The sequence below is a fragment of the Rhinoraja longicauda genome, chromosome 11 (genome assembly GCF_053455715.1).
Source record: "Rhinoraja longicauda isolate Sanriku21f chromosome 11, sRhiLon1.1, whole genome shotgun sequence".
Taxonomy (NCBI): domain Eukaryota; kingdom Metazoa; phylum Chordata; class Chondrichthyes; order Rajiformes; family Arhynchobatidae; genus Rhinoraja; species Rhinoraja longicauda.
Window position 1 is genome coordinate 5,942,490 of NC_135963.1, and position 16,081 is coordinate 5,958,570.

Genomic DNA, 16,081 nt, shown 5'->3' on the forward strand with positions numbered 1-16,081 from the left:
TTGCTCGGGCAGCACTGTGGCGCAGTGGGTAGAGTTACTGCCTCACGGTGTCAGACACCCGGGTTCCCACCTGACTCCGGGTGCCGTCAGTGTGGAGGTTGCACGTTGGCTTTCCTCCGGGTGTTCCGGTTTCCTCCCACACTCCAAAGGAGGGCGGTTTAGGAGCCATTTACGCTTGAATTAATGGAGCACGATTCATATTCTACCGGTGCCTGACAATGCCGATGCATCTCAAAGGCAAAGTGGTGCAGTAAATGACATGCCAGATGCTCTTCATTTAATTCTAATTATTATAATGTGGGGTTTATATGAAGATTAGTAGTTGCATCTGCTCGGGTTCATCTGTCTTCCTGGAGAACTTCAATTCCAGTTTGCCCGTGGAACTTCATTAACGTTGGTTTGTTCTGGAGGTCTAATGAGCTGCTGTCACTGGGCTCAGCGCCAGGCTTGCCTTTCAGACGTGGGAGGTTCATGCTGAAGGAGTAACCCTTGTGTGTTGGAGAGGGTTGATGTGCGGCGATCGCGGGCTCGGTGGGCCAAAGGGCCTGTTTCCACACTCTATCTCTAAACTAAACTAAACCTTACATTCCCCCTCTCTCTCTCACTCTGTCCCTCCCCCACCCTAGTCATCCTGCTTGCTTCATGGCCCACATCCATATATCCCTCGTGTAAGAAAATAACTGCAGATGCTGGTACAAATCGAAGGTATTTATTCACAAAATGCTGGAGTAACTCAGCAAGTCAGGCAGCATCTCAGGAGGGAAGGAATGGGTGACGTTTCGGGTCGAGACCCGAAACGTCACCCATTCCTTCCCTCCTGAGATGCTGCCTAACCTGCTGAGTTACTCCAGCATTTTGTGAATAAATCCATATATCCCTTCGTTCTCACCTCTTTCACAGCCAACAGTGGACCATTGTGGGCTCTACCTCTCCTGGGTCTTCGGTGCCGGCTCTGATTTGTTCTGAACCTTTTCACACCTCCAGTTTCCCTCTCCCCTGACTCTCAGTCTGTCGAAGGGATGGTGGTGCAGTGGTAGAGTTGCCTTACAGCACCAGAGACCTGGGTTTGATCCTGACCATGGGTGCTTGTCTGTACGTTCTCCCTGTGACCTGCGTGAGTTTTCTCTGAAATCTTCGGTTTCCCCCCGCACTCCAAAGACGTACAGGTTTGTAGGTTGATTGGCTTGGTATAAATGTAAATTGTTCCTAGTGTGTGTTTAGGATAGTGCTGGGATTGCTGGTCGGTGTGGACTCGGTGGGCCGAAGGGCCTGTTTCCCCGATGTGTCTCTAAAAACTAAAAATAAAGGGTCTCAACCCGAAACGTCACCTATCCCTTTTCTCCAGAGATGCTGCCTGACCTGCTGAGTTACTCCATCGCCTTGTGTCGGTCTTTGAGGACTGTTCCTTGGTAGTGCTGGAGCATAGAAGGATGAGGGGGGATCTTATTGAAACATATAAGATAATTAGGGGATTGGACACATTAGAGGCAGGAAACATGTTCCCAATGTTGGGGGAGTCCAGAACAAGGGGCCACAGTTTAAGAATAAGGGGTAGGCCATTTAGAACGGAGATGAGGAAGAACTTTTTCAGTCAGAGAGTGGTGAAGGTGTGGAATTCTCTGCCTCAGAAGGCAGTGGAGGCCAGTTCGTTGGATGCTTTCAAGAGAGAGCTGGATAGAGCTCTTAAGGATAGCGGAGTGAGGGGGTATGGGGAGAAGGCAGGAACGGGGTACTGATTGAGAGTGATCAGCCATGATCGCATTGAATGGCGGTGCTGGCTCGAAGGGCCGAATGGCCTACTCCTGCACCTATTGTCTATTGTCTATTGTTTATTGTCTATTGCAGGCAGGCAGGCAGGTGAGGGTTTGTGGCTCCATTCTTCACAACGTTGTTCCAAAATGCTTTCGAGCCAAGGAATGATTTTTGGAAGATCAGTTTTAGTTGCGATGTAGGAAATGTGGCAGCCAATTTTCAAGCAGCGAGTTCACACACACAGGCGTGCACTTGCACTCGCGTGCATGCACACACGCACACCCACCCACGCACGCACACACCCATGTGACTGTGGCCAGATGATTTGTGGTCAGAGAGCCATACAGCACAGAAACATGCCCTTCGGTCCAACTCATCCATGCCGACCACGATGCCCTTCATTTAAGCTCGTCCCACTTGCACACTGATGTTCCAAAAAATCATTTGCTCCATATCCCAAAGTTGGCATACCTTGAAGCGATTTCATAGTGGAACAGTGAAATGCAGACACAAGGAACTGTAGTCACCGGCTTGGAAAAAAAGACATAAAGTGCTTAAGTGACTCAAGTTTAATCATCACTCATAGACGTGGATAGGCAACGTTCCGGGCTTCAGACTGAACACAGATAAGGTGGTGCAGCGGTAGAGTTGCTGCCTTACAGCGAGTGCAGTGCCGGAGACCCTGGTTCAATCCCAACCACGGGTGCTGTCTGTACGGAGTTTGTACGTTCTAGACAATAGACAATAGGTGCAGGAGGAGGCCATTCGGCCCTTCGAGCCAGCACCACCATTCACTGTGATCATTCTCAATCAGTACCCCGTTCCTGCCTCCTCCCCATACCCCCTGACTCCACTATCCTTAAGAGCTCTATCTAGCTCTCTCTTGAATGCATTCAGAGAATTGGCCTCCACTGCCTTCTGAGGCAGTGAATTCCACAGATTTACAACTCTCTGACTGAAAAAGTTTTTCCTCATCTCCGTTGTAAATGGCCTACCCCTAATTCTTAAACTGTGACCCCTGGTTCTGGACTCCCCCAACATTGGGAACATGTTTCCTGCCTCTAACGTGTCCAACCCCTTAATACTCTTATTCTCCCCGTGACCTGCGTGGGTTTTCTCCGAGATCTTCGGTTTCCTCCCACACTCCAAAGACGTGCAGGTTTGTAGGTTAATTGGCTTGGTATACATATAAATTGTCCCTTGTGTGTGCAGGGTCGTGTTCTTGTGTGGTCGGTGCGGACTCGGTGGGCCGAAGGGCCTGCGCTTGTGCTGTATCTCTAAACTAAACAAGTGGCTGTGGTAGCAAGTCTGCAGTGGTGTGGTAAAATGTCGACAGAAGGAAATGCAAATGCTGGATTGGAAAAAAAAGACACAAACTGCTGAAGTGACTCAGGCAGCATCTCTGGACGACGTGGATCGGTGACATTTCGGTTCGGGGGCCTTCTTCAGACTTGCCCAGTTATCGTATATTGTGGTCCGACAAAACCTTTGCCTTGCAGCGTTGGACTCTGCTAATGATGATGGGGTTTCCGTGAGCAGATTGTGGCGTTTCTGAAGCTGATCTCTGTGACCTTGTGCAATTGATTCAGCCATTGTCTGGCTCCTGATTTGTTCCCAGTGCACACTTCAATCTATACACCTGACTGCAGCACCGCTCCGAGACATGGCCATTTCAGCTTACGATCTTATCTGGTATGGAGAAGCCACAAGGCAAAAGTTTAAAGTAGCCATTATTCTCCAGCTAAGCACCGTAACATTTATTGGCAGTTTAGAATAAAAGCAAATAGATTAGTAAACCAGCTTTGTAACACGCACTGAGAACAGCACGGAAAATCCTATAGATGTTTATTTTCGAAGGGTTATCAGTCTCATCCACAAGCAAGGAATCGATCGGGAACTTTAGTCGACGAGGCATTTTCCCGGCTTGTCATTCTTGTCCATTGCTTGGCACTTAAAGTTCTGCTTAAACTTCTGTTCTACTGTCTCCATGGCTCTTTCAGTTTAAGTTTAAAGATGCAGCATGGTGGCAGGCCCAAAAGGCTGGAGTAACTCAGCGGGACAGGCAGCATCTCTGGAGAGAAAGAACGGGTGACGTTTCGGGACGAGACCCTTCTTCAGACTGTCCCGCTGAGTTACTCCAGCATTTTGTGTCTGTCTTTGGCTTAAACCAGTATCTGCAGTTCCTTCCTGCACTTGGGGAAACAGGCCCTTCGGCCCACTGAGTCCGCCCCGACCATCGATCACACGTTCACTTTGGTTCTACGTTATCCCACTTCCATTCGCGACACACCGGGGGGCAATTTAACAGAAGCCAATTCACCGACAAACCCGCATGCCTTTAGGATGTGGGCGGAAACTGGAGCCCCCTGGAAACCCCTGTGGTCACAGGGAGAACGTGCAGACTCTGCACAGACAGCACCCGAGGTCAGGGTCAAACCGGGGTCTCCGGCACTGTGAGGGAGCAGCGTTACCAGCTTGTGCCGCCGTGCCACCACAAATCATCGCTCTCTCTCTGGGACCGATACACTTTCAGGGTGGCACTGTGGCGCAGCGGTAGAGTTGCTGGGTGGGATTTCTCTGGGTGCTCCAGTTTCCTCTAACACTCCAAAGGCGTACAGGTTTGAGAGATTCATTGGCTCCTGTAATAAATTGAAAATTGTCTCCCTGTGTGTAGGATAGTGCTAGTATGCAGGATGATCGTTGGTCAGTGTGGATTCAATGGGCGGAAGGGCCTGTTTCCATGCTTTAGTATTTCTAAAGACTAAAAGCCGCTATCCCTCCAACAGGAACCTCTTCTGTTGCCTGGTTACCTGACCTGAACTGACAGTTGCCAGGATCAGGAAGGCTACACCTAGGGTTGCCAACTTTCTCACTCCCAAATAAGGGACAAAGGGTGACATCGCCCCACGTGCCCACACCCAGCCAGCGCCCACATGCTCCCGCTCCACCAATGGCGGCCGCCCAGGCCGGGAGGCGGGTTGCTATGCAACCTCCGTTAGGCGGCGCCCGGGCCTACACTTTCCGGGACTGCAGCGGCCTCCGGGCCTGCAGTGTCCGGACCTACAGTGTCCAGGCCCACAGTGTCCAGGCCTACACCGTCCGGGCCTACAGCGCCGTCCGGCCTAATACGGGACAAGGGTGGTCCTGTACGGGACAAACCAATTTAGCCCAAAATACAGGATGTCCCGGCTAATACGGGACAGTTGGCAACCCTAACTACACCTGCTGTTGATGCGTTTTGGTGTGGTTCAGGCCGTGCTTTGTCCAGGCCATCATGGGTACTGACCTCCCTCCTGACTGTCGAAGGGATTACCCGTTTATATTGGTTCTACGTTCTCCCACCTCCGCATCCACTCCCAACACACTAGGGGGCAATTTAACAGAGGCCAATTCTTGGCGCTGCCTCAAAAAGGCACCAAACACCCACGCCACCCCAGCCACACTCTCTTCTCACCGCTATCATCGGGAAGAAGGTGCTGGAGCCTGAGAACCGTGACCTCCAGGTTGAAGAACAGCTTCTGGCCATCTTCCATCTGGCCATTGAACCAACTTGTACAACTCTAACCACAAACCTATCTTAGCATGGACCTGTGCTATGTGATAGTGATACTTACACTATACCAGTCTGGTCTTCTCCGTGGATTGTCACCTTGTCGCGGTGGAGAAGCTTGTGCGGTCCTGAGATCCTGAGAGCGATGCCGTCTGGAGCTACGCTCCTGGTAGGGTCACCCATGGCGGTGAGGTCAAGGGGGGGAGGTCCCTGACAAAGAGCAATCCAACCAAGACCTCAACGGTGGAACAGGCGGAGGATGACGGCTGACTTTAGTAGAGCGTCACAGCGGCTGGGAAGGCGGACGGATGAAGGCCGCGGCAGAAAAGGGTCCCCGGTCGTCTTGGTCTCCACGCCATTGGACCCTGACCCAGATCTGTCAAGGACCATGTGGTGGCTGTCTGTGCACCGGTCTCCCCACGTCAAACAAAGTCCATCACAGGCGTCCCCCAGGGGACAGTCATACTCGTATCGAGTGACCGCCGATGATGATCATGATACTGGTCTGGTTTACCAGAAGAACTGATAAGACTCCCTTCATCAGACCCTCTTTGAAGAAGGGTCCCGACCCAAAACGTCACCTGTCCACACCCTCTATGCGTGCTGCCTGACCCACGGAGTTCCTCCAGTTTTGCTCGAGATTCCGGCACCTGCAGTTTCTTGTGTCTCCTCTTTTTTTAAACATGAAAATGTGCAATTCTCCCACCAGTCACAATAACTGGATAATGTATGAACCTGTGGGGAAACAGGTAATACATTCCAGCTTTTGTAATAGAAAAAAAGAATCGGTTGGGCTGGGTCATCAATAATGTTGATTTACTTTTATAGGTTTACCAGGCTGAGTGAAACAGGTCGCATGCTGCACGTAGCAAGAAAAACAATTTAATTATCTATAGTGGTTGCTTACCACCTATCCATCATTTTCTTTCTTTAAAGAACTAATTCAACATTGGAATGAAATGGCAAAGCTTGGTAAGGTGTGTTCAGTCGAGACCAAAGTGCTGGAGCAACTCAGTGGGTCGGGCAGCATCTCTGGAGGACATGGATGGATAGGTGACGTTTTGGGTTGAGACCCCACTTTAGATTGTGTCTGTGGCAAATGTCGGGTCAGTACAGGAAATTGGCATCTATGCACATTGGGAAGTACGGTCTAACACCTTGCACGTCTGATAAGGAGGACTAGGCAACATTGCAGATTTCTGACTTTTCGGGTTGGGACCCTTCAGACTGAGAGGCAGAGAACTTCTTCAAAGTAGGCAGACATCTTGGGATCGTTCACCGTGTTGTGGTGAAGGGGCTTGCGTGATTCAGAGAGCGAAGCCGTCGGAAGCACTGGCTTCTGGTGGGGCAACCCATGGCAGTAAGGTCAAGGGTGAGGGTCCAGACTGAGAACGATCCAACCTACAAGACCTCAACGTCGGACCAGGCGGACAAAGTTATCCTGAACTCAACGGCTGTGAAGGCGGCAACAGACGGGGTACTGATTGGGAATGATCAGCCATGATCACATTGAATGGTGGTGCTGGCTTGAAGGGCCGAATGGCCTACTCCTGCATCTATTGTCTATAACAAATCTAACAAAACGTATAAGATTATTAAGGGGTTGGACACGTTAGAGGCAGGAAACATGTTCCCAATGTTGGGGGAGTCCAGAACAAGGGGCCACAGTTTACGAATAAGGGGTAGGCCATTTAGAACTGAGATGAGGAAAACTTTTTCAGTCAGAGAGTTGTGAATCTGTGGAATTCTCTGCCTCATCATTTATACCTCAGGCTGCCTCGGCAAGGCCAGCAGCATAAGCAAGGACCAGTCGCACCCTGGCCATCCCTCTTCCCCACGCTCACCTCCAGATTCAGGGACAGTTTCTTCCCAGCTGTTATCAGGCAGCAACCATCCTACCTCAACCAGAGAGCAGTCCTGAACTACTTGTCTTAGATCGGACTTTACTGGCTTTACCTTGCACTATACGTTATTCCCTTATCATGTATCTGTACACTGCGAGTGGATTGATTGTAATGATGTATTGTCTTCCCGTTGGCTGGTTAGCATGCGTGACAATACACTAAACTGAACAGTGTGCTGCCACCTTTACATTTGGCCATAGCTTTGCGATAGAAACTGAATCGGGAATGAAGGAGAAACAAAATATCAAGACTCATGCACGTGCGATGGATCATTGGAATTATTTCCCTTCGAGCTATTTGTCTTAACCTTAAGCAAATGTCTGTTCTCTTCTGCAAGGCACATGAATATAATTGCTTCTTTTCCCCCACACTGAATTTATTATAAAATAGATGCAGCCTGCAAAGTTCAGGACTTTGATTTCCATTTTATTTTTCCTTTATGTAAGCAAAAAAAAAGTTACGTTTATTCGGAGTTTTGTGCGGGATCAAAGTGATGGAAGGAAATTAAACTCTTGATGGCTGGGGTTTCCCCCCCATTTGCTGAGCTCAGCTGCCACTACCCTGCCCACCCCACCCTACCTTCTCTCCCTGTCATACGCACCTAAAGCAGGTGTACGCATCTGAGGTTTACAACCTGAATTCAGATCACCACATTTACATCGGCACAGAGGCTGCAGCTGGTAGAGCTGCTGCCTCACAGCGTCAGAGACCCGGGGTTTGGTCCTGACCTCGGGTGCTGTCTGTGCGGAGTTTGCACGTTCTCCCTGTGACCACGTGGGTTTCCTCTAGGTGCCCCGGTTTCCGCCTCCATCCCAAAGGCGTGCGGGTTTGTAGGCTAATTGGCCTCTGTAATTTGCTCCACGTGTGCAGGGAGTGGACGAGTAAGTGGGATAACATAGAACTGGTGTCATTACTGTGGGTGATTGATGCTGTATCTCTAAACTAAACTAAACTAAACATCAGGTTGGCACAGCGGTAGAGTTGCTGCCTTACAGCGCCAGAGACCCGGGTTCGATCCTGACTACGGGTGCTGCCTGTCTTCGTACAAGCAGAGTTTGCGCATTCTTTTAGATTTAGATTTAGAGATACAGCGCGAAACAGGCCCTTCGGCCCACCGAGTCCGCGCCGCCCAGCGATCCCCGCACATTAACACTATCCTACACACACCAGGGACAATTTTTACATTTTACCCAGTCAATTAACCTACATACCTGCACGTCTTTGGAGTGTGGGAGGAAACCAAAGATCTCGGAGAAAACTCACGGGGAGAACGTACAAACTCTGTACAGACAGCACCCATAGTCGGGATCAAACCCGGGTCTCTGGCGCTGCATTCGCTGTAAGGCAGCAACTCTACCGCTGCACCACCGTGCTGCCCATATTCTCCTTGTGACGCTGTGGGCTTTCTCTGGGTGCTCTGGTTTCCTCCCACACTCCGAGAACGTACAAGTTCTGTCGGTTAATTGGCTTTGGTAAATAATTGTAAATTGTCCCTGGTGTGTAGGATAGTGCATATATATTCTTAAAACACTTGGCCAATTACTCAGCAGAGTTACGTCTGAAGAAAGCCCCCCCCCCTCGTACATCTCTTCAGGCAACTGAATAGTGAGAGGCCTCGATAGAGTGGATGCGGCGAGGATGTTTCCAACAGTGGGAGAGTCTAAGATGAGGGGTCATAGTCTCAGAATTAAAGGACATTCCTTTAGAAAGGAGATGAGGAGGAATTTCAAGTCAGACTGTGGTGAATCTGTGGAATTCATTGCCACAGAAGGCAGTGGAGGCCAAGTCAGTGGATATTTTTAAGGCAGATTAGTACGGGTGTCAGGGGTTATAGGGGTAAGGCAGGAGAATGGGGTTAGGAGGGAGAGATGGATCAGTCATGATTGGATGGCGGAGTAGACTTGATGGGCCGAATGGCCTAATTCCACATGAACTTACAGTACGAGCCCTTGAGGCAAAATGAAGGTTTCTCCTCGTCCCCCACCCCCAAAAATCTCCTGATGTGAGTCACGGTCTCACCACTCCAGGGCAGCGGTGTGACAAATCCCCCCTCTCAATGCTCTCACTCACAAAATATTTCCAAGCATAAAGCCACCCTGCACTAACCTACCGGGGCCGAGTTGCAAAGACGGGATGTGAAAACGACATCAGACTTTGTTTCAAATGTGGAAAAGCGTTGCAGTGTACTGACGGGCGATTGTGTGTTCTTTCTGCTTATTTTTAGCCACATGGCGGAAAGCCAGCCAACTCAAGCACTGAAATATGTAGAGCAGCTTGCGGTGGCACAGATAATTCACCAGGTACAATTAATCCTTTTTATCAAGGTGGCGGCAGTTGATTTAACTTGTGGGATCAGCTGTTCTTTGAAAGGATTCTGTCTCACACATCAATGCACGTACTTATCTTGGAGGTTTATAACAATGGGTTCAAAATACTTTAAATTTTTTGCATAGAAATGGAATAGGGAAGTAGGTCTTGCCAGTTCTGTTAGTTCCGCAGGAGCTTAAAATTCCCCAGAATCTTAATTCCTCACATAGTTATAAGAGTCATACAGTGTGGAAACAGGCCCTTTGGCCCAATTTGCCCACATGGACCAACATATCCCAGCTACACTCATCCAACCTGCTTGCGTTTGGCCCATATCCCTCCAAGCCTATCCTATCCATGTACCCGTCTACCTGTTTCTCAAACGTCCTTCTGCAGTTGTATAGGGCCCTAGTGAGACCCGCACCTGGAGTTCTGTGTACAGTTTTGGTCTCCAAGTTTGAGGAAGGATATTCTTGCTATTGAGGGCGTGCAACGTAGGTTTACTAGGTTAATTCCCGGAATGGCGGGACTGTCATATGTTGAAAGACTGGAGCGGCTAGGCTTGTATACACTTGAATTTAGAAGGATGAGAGGGGATCTTATCGAAACATATAAGATTATTAAGGGGTTGGACATGTTAGAGGCAGGAAACATGTTCCCAATGTTAGGGGAGTCCAGAACCAGGGCCACAGTTTAAGAATAAGGGGTAGGCCATTTAGAACTGAGATGAGGAAAAACTTTTTCAGTCAGAGAGTTGTAAATCTGTGGAATTCACTGCCTCAGAAGGCAGTGGAGGCCAATTCTCTGAATGCATTCAAGCGAGAGCTAGATAGAGCTCTTAAGGATAGCGGAGTCAGGGGGTATGGGGAGAAGGCAGGAACGGGGTACTGATTGAGAATGATCAGCCATGATCACATTGAATGGTGGTGCTGGCTCGAATGGCCTACTCCTGCACCTATTGTCTATTGTCTATTGTCTATTGTTATGATAGTCCCTCAAGTACCTCCTCTGATACCTTGTTCCATATAAAGCTACCCCTCGGATTCCTATTAAATCTTTTCCCCTTCACCTTAAAGCTATGTCCTCTGGTCCACGATTCCACTACTCTGGCAAGAGGATCTGTGCGTCTGCCCGATCTATTCCACTCATGATTTTGTACACCCCTATAAGATTACCACTCATCCTCCTGCCCTCCAAGGAATAGAGTCCCCGCCTACTCAACCTCTCCCTACATTGCCAACCTCTTTTCAGACCTCAGTCTGAAAAAGGGTCTCGAGGTTAATGAGGTTAATCCCTGGGATGGCCATTTAAAACTGAGGTGAGAAGACACTTTTTCACCCAGAGAGTTGCGAATTTGTGGAATTCTCTGCCACAGAAGGGAGTCGAGGCCAATTCATTAGATGAATTTAAAAGAGAGTTAGATAGAGCTCTAGGGGCTGGCGGAATCAAGGGATATGGGGAGAAGGCAGGCACGGGGTACTGATTGTGGATGATCAGCCATGATCACAATGAATGGCGGTGCTGGCTCGAAGGGCCAAATGGCCTCCTCCTGCACCCATTTTCTCTCTCTCTCTCTCTCTCTCCCTCTCTCCCTCTCTCCCTCTCTCCCTCTCTCCCTCTCTCTCTCTCTCTCCTTCTGATCGAGCCGAGCAGGACATCAGTGACAATTCTCTGGTCATTTTTTGAACGGTGCAGCAGAGTGCTTCACATGCATCTGGGATGGATAGACCGGGTTTTGATTTAATATCTCCTGATTGACTGCCTCGGTTGTACAGTGCAATCAAGTCTCCTGCGGGATTTGAACCTACGACCTCCTGTTCTCAGTGATGACAATGCTGCTGCTGAGCCATGAGTGCTTCACGAGAATGATCTCAGCAATGGTCGGGTTAACATATCATGAGCGTTTGACGGCACTGGGCCTGTACTCGCTGGAGTTTAGAAGGATGAGGGGGGAACCTCAATGAAACCTCACCGAATAGTGAAAGCCCTGGATAGAGTGGATGTGCAGAGGATGTTTCCACTAGTGGGAGAGTCTACGACCAGAGGCCATAACTTCAGAATAAAAGGACAGACCTTTAGGAAGGAGAGGAGAAGGAATTTCTTTAGTCAGAGGGTGGTGAATCGGTGGAATTCATTGCCACAGACGGCTGTGGAGGCCGTCAATGGATATTTTTATGGCGGAGATTGACAGTTTCTTGATTAGTACGGGTGTCAGGTGTTATGGGGAGAATGGGGTTGAGATGGAAAGATAGATCAGCCATGATTGAATGGCAGAATAGGCTGGATGGGCCAAATGGCCTACTTCTGCTCCACTGATTTGAACTGATGAAATCTTTCTTTCAGAAACCAATGAAGCAGGGGTGGATATATAGATTTTTGCTGGGTGTGAGATTAGGTTAGGTTAATGTAAAGTGTGTGTGTGTGTTAAGTCCATTGCTTGAAATTGTTTACTCAGGGTTTTTTCACGGGTCTTTGATTGACAGTCTCACCTCAGGGAAAATCATTTATATGCCCAACAAACGGATGATTGAACACCGGGAGACATCTTCCGTGACAAAAACTGAGGTGCGCAGAACTTCGAGTGACCTCATCCACTGTGAGATGTCACTTACTTAGAATTCACTCGCCAAGTCCGGGTCACCTGATAAATGGAACGAAGAGGGGAACAGGCGAATTGTCAATACATTTTCATAAACAAAAGTGAAAACAGTGACGGATTGCACTGCTGTGGAAAATAGCCGCCCTGCTGTGACTACAGAGTCATGCCGGGAATTATGGATGGCATTCAACAATCGATTGGGGCGGATGGGTGTCAAGGTTACAACTGTGCCTCTGGGAACGTGGTAAAGAAGGCTTATAGTGTCCTAGAGTGAAGCAGCGTGGAAACAGGCCCTTCGGCCCAACTTGCTCACAGCCGCCTGCATGTACCAGCTACACTAGTCCCACCTGCCCGCATTTGGTCCATAACCCTCCAAACAATAGACAATAGACAATAGGTGCAGGAGTAGGCCATTCGGCCCTTCGAGCCAGCACCGCCATTCAATGTGATCATGGCTGATCATTCTCAATCAGTACCCCGTTCCTGCCTTCTCCCCATACCCCCTGACTCCGCTATCCTTAAGAGCTCTCTCTCTAGCTCTCTCTTGAATGCATTCAGAGAATTGGCCTCCACTGCCTTCTGAGGCAGAGAATTCCACAGATTCACAACTCTCTGACTGAAAAAGTTTTTCCACATCTCCGTTCTAAATGGCCTACCCCTTATTCTTAAACTGTGGCCCCTTGTTCTGGACTCCCCCAACATTGGGAACATGTTTCCTGCCTCTAACGTGTCCAACCCGTTAATAATCTTATACGTTTCGATAAGATCCCCTCTCATCCTTCTAAACATGTTTCCTGCCTCTAACGTGTCCAACCCCTTAATAATCTTATACGTTTCGCTAAGATCCCCTCTCATCCTTCAAATCTGTCCTATCCGTGTACCTGTCCAACTGTTTCTTGGGATAGTCCCTGCCTCATCTCCCACCGCTGGCAGCTTGTTCCATACACCCACCACCCTTTGTGTGAAAAAGTTATCGCTCAGATTCCTGTTAAATGTTTTCTCCTTCACCGTAAACCTATGTCTTCTAGTCCTCGATCCATCTACTCTAGGCAAGAGACTGTGCATCCAATGGTTTGCTTGCCTTCATAAATCTGGGGATTGAGTATAAGAGTCAGCATGTCATGATGCAGCCTTATAGGGCTATGGTTAGGCCACATTTGGAATATTACATTGGCGTCCTGGTGGGCGCATTACAGGAAGGATATGAGACATTGCCAAGAGAGCAAGGAGGTTTACTGGAATGTTGCCTGGATTAGGGGGTAGTAGCTACAGGGAGAGATTGGACAGACTTGGATTGTTTTCTCTGGAACGCTGGAGGTTGTGGGGGAGACATTTTTCCCGATGGCAGGAGTGAAGTGAGAGCATATGTCATGTCAAGTCAGCAAGTTGCTGGACCCTTTGCAGGGCTCTGTTCCTTTCTGCAGGACCTCTGGCTTCGAGTGTCTGAAGAGCGGATTCTGCTTCCTTGGGGCACAGTGGACATTGACGTCCCGTAATCCTTTATGATTTACTATTCTCAAACCCCTGGCCATTTTTCAGTCCTACTATTTGATAAACAAGGGTGTGTGTTTTGCCCGGTGTCCTGGCCGATATCTACCCCTCAAACATCACTTTGAAACAGCCGATAACATAGCTGCCTCAGTCTGAAGAAGGGTCTCGACCCGAAACGTCACCCATTCCTTCTCCCCTGAGATGCTGCCTGACCCGCTGAGTTACTCCGGCGTTTTGTGGTACCTTCGATTTGTACCAGCATCTGCAGTTATTTTCCTACACAGCTGCCTCGAAGCACTTAAATTGATCAAGGCAGTTGATATCTTCCATTCATTTGTCCTAAGTACCGTCTATATCTCTCGTTCCCCTTTCCCCCGACTCTTAGTCTGAGGAAGGGTCCTGACCGGAAATGTAACCCTTTCTTTCTCTCCAGAGTTGCTGCCTGACCTGCAGAGTTACTCCAGCTTTTTGTGTCTTTCTTCGGTATAAAACCAGCATCTGCAGTCCATCCCTACACTAATACAAGTTGTCTTGTTTAATTATGAGGTGCAGCAAGCAACCCCTGTCTTTGAAGTCCTGATCAAAACCAGAGAGTCTGAGTGCAGCAGGATCAATTCTCCAGTAAATGCAGCGTGGCGATGGGTACACAATACCAATGATGTGAATAAAATCAATCCCAATAATGTGGAACAGCGCGGTGTCCTGGCAGGATTGATGGGGGAATGTTACTTCTCCATTTTCACCACTTTGTACAACCTACGTGAATCATCAGCAAAACACAAAGAGCTGGAGGAACTCAGCATCTTTGGAGGCAATGGACAGATCTCATTTCAGGTCAGGGCACCATTCTGAAGAAGGGTCCTGACCTGAAACGTCGGCTGTCCATTCCAATCACAGATACTGCCTGAACCGCCGAGTTCCGCCAGCATTTACGATAGACACAAAATGCTAGAGTAGCTCAGCGGGACAGGCAGCATCTCTGGATCGAAGGAATGGGTGATGTTTCGGGTCGAGACCCTTCTTCGGACCCGAGCATTTTCTGTTTTGATCAAGATTCCAGCATCTGCAGTTCCTTCCACATGAAACTTAAACCGGCTTCCGTACTCTCTTCCAAATTTCAAGTTCTTGAAAAGACTCAAAGTGCTGGAGTAGCTCGGCGGGTCGGGCAGCATCTCTGGAGAACATGGATAGGCGACGCTACTGGTCGACAGCATTCTCCAGACTCAATTGCAACCCCTTCTTCAGGTTCGCCCATAACATCGCCGATCCATGTTCTCTACAATGCTGCCCCACCCGCTGAATTAGTCCCGCACTTTACATCCTTTTTAGTAAAGCAGTGTCTGACCCTCAAGTAAGCCTTGCATCCCCTCTCTCCCCGTCCCTCCCCCAGCCTCGTCATCAAACTAGTTTCACTGTCACCCTGTTGAGTTTTAAGGTCCTAATAACTCGTTATCACCTCGCCCACCGCCAACAATGGACCATTGTGGGCTCCACCTTTCCTTGATTGTCGTTACTTTTTGTATATCTTTCATTCATTTGTTCTGTATCTCTCCATATCACCGTCTATATCTCTCATAGAAACATAGAAACATAGAAAATAGGTGCAGGAGTAGGCCATTCGGCCCTTCGAGCCTGCACCGCCATTCAATATGATCATGGCTGATCATCCAACTCAGTATCCTGTACCTGCCTTCTCTCCATACCCCCTGATCCCTTTAGCCACAAGGGCCACATCTAACTCCCTCTTAAATATAGCCAATGAACTGGCCTCAACTACCTTCTGTGGCAGAGAATTCCACAGATTCACCACTCTCTGTGTGAAAAAAAACGTTCTCATCTCGGTCCTAAAAGACTTCGCCCTTAACCTTAAACTGTGACCCCTTGTTCTGGACTTCCCCAACATCGGGAACAATCTTCCTGCATCTAGCCTCTCCAACCCCTTAAGCATTTTGTAAGTTTCTATAGGATCCCCCCTCAATCTTCTAAATTCCAGCGAGTACAAGCCGAGTCTATCCAGTCTTTCTTCATATGAAAGTCCTGCCATCCCAGGAATCAATCTGGTGAACCTTCTCTGTACTCCCTCTATGGCAAGAATGTATTTCCTCAGATTAGGAGACCAAAACTGTTCGCAATACTCCAGGTGTGATCTCACCAATGCCCTGTACAACTGCAGCAGAACCTCCCTGCTCCTATACTCAAATCCCTTCGCTATGAATGCCAACATACCATTCGCTTTCTTCACTGCCTGCTGCACCTGCATGCCTACTTTCTCGTTTCCCTTTCCCTTGACTCGGTCTGAAGAAGGGTGTCCACCTATTCCCTTTCTCCCGAGCTGCTGCCTGACCTGCTGAGTTACTCCAGCCTCTTGCGTCTGTCTTCGGTTTAAACCGGCATTTGCAGTTCCTCCCTGTGCATTCTACCTGCAGTTTGTTGTGGACTCCGTGCCCATGATGTTTGGTGGAAGTGCATCAGGAGTGC

General features: G+C 48.9%; 1 protein-coding gene across 3 annotated transcripts in view; it reads left to right on the top strand.

Annotated features, from left to right (window-relative positions):
- Window positions 1–16,081, top strand: part of pigk (phosphatidylinositol glycan anchor biosynthesis, class K) — a 128,731-nt gene that overhangs the window by 55,643 nt on the left and 57,007 nt on the right. For 2 of the 3 annotated variants that reach the window (XM_078408167.1, XM_078408166.1), the window contains exon 10: window positions 9,431–9,506. The exons of the other annotated variant lie outside the window; for it this stretch is intronic. In XM_078408167.1, coding sequence (XP_078264293.1) covers window positions 9,431–9,506 — 76 coding nt within the window. The remainder of the gene's footprint in view (window positions 1–9,430; window positions 9,507–16,081) is intronic. 3 annotated transcript variants of the gene reach the window in all.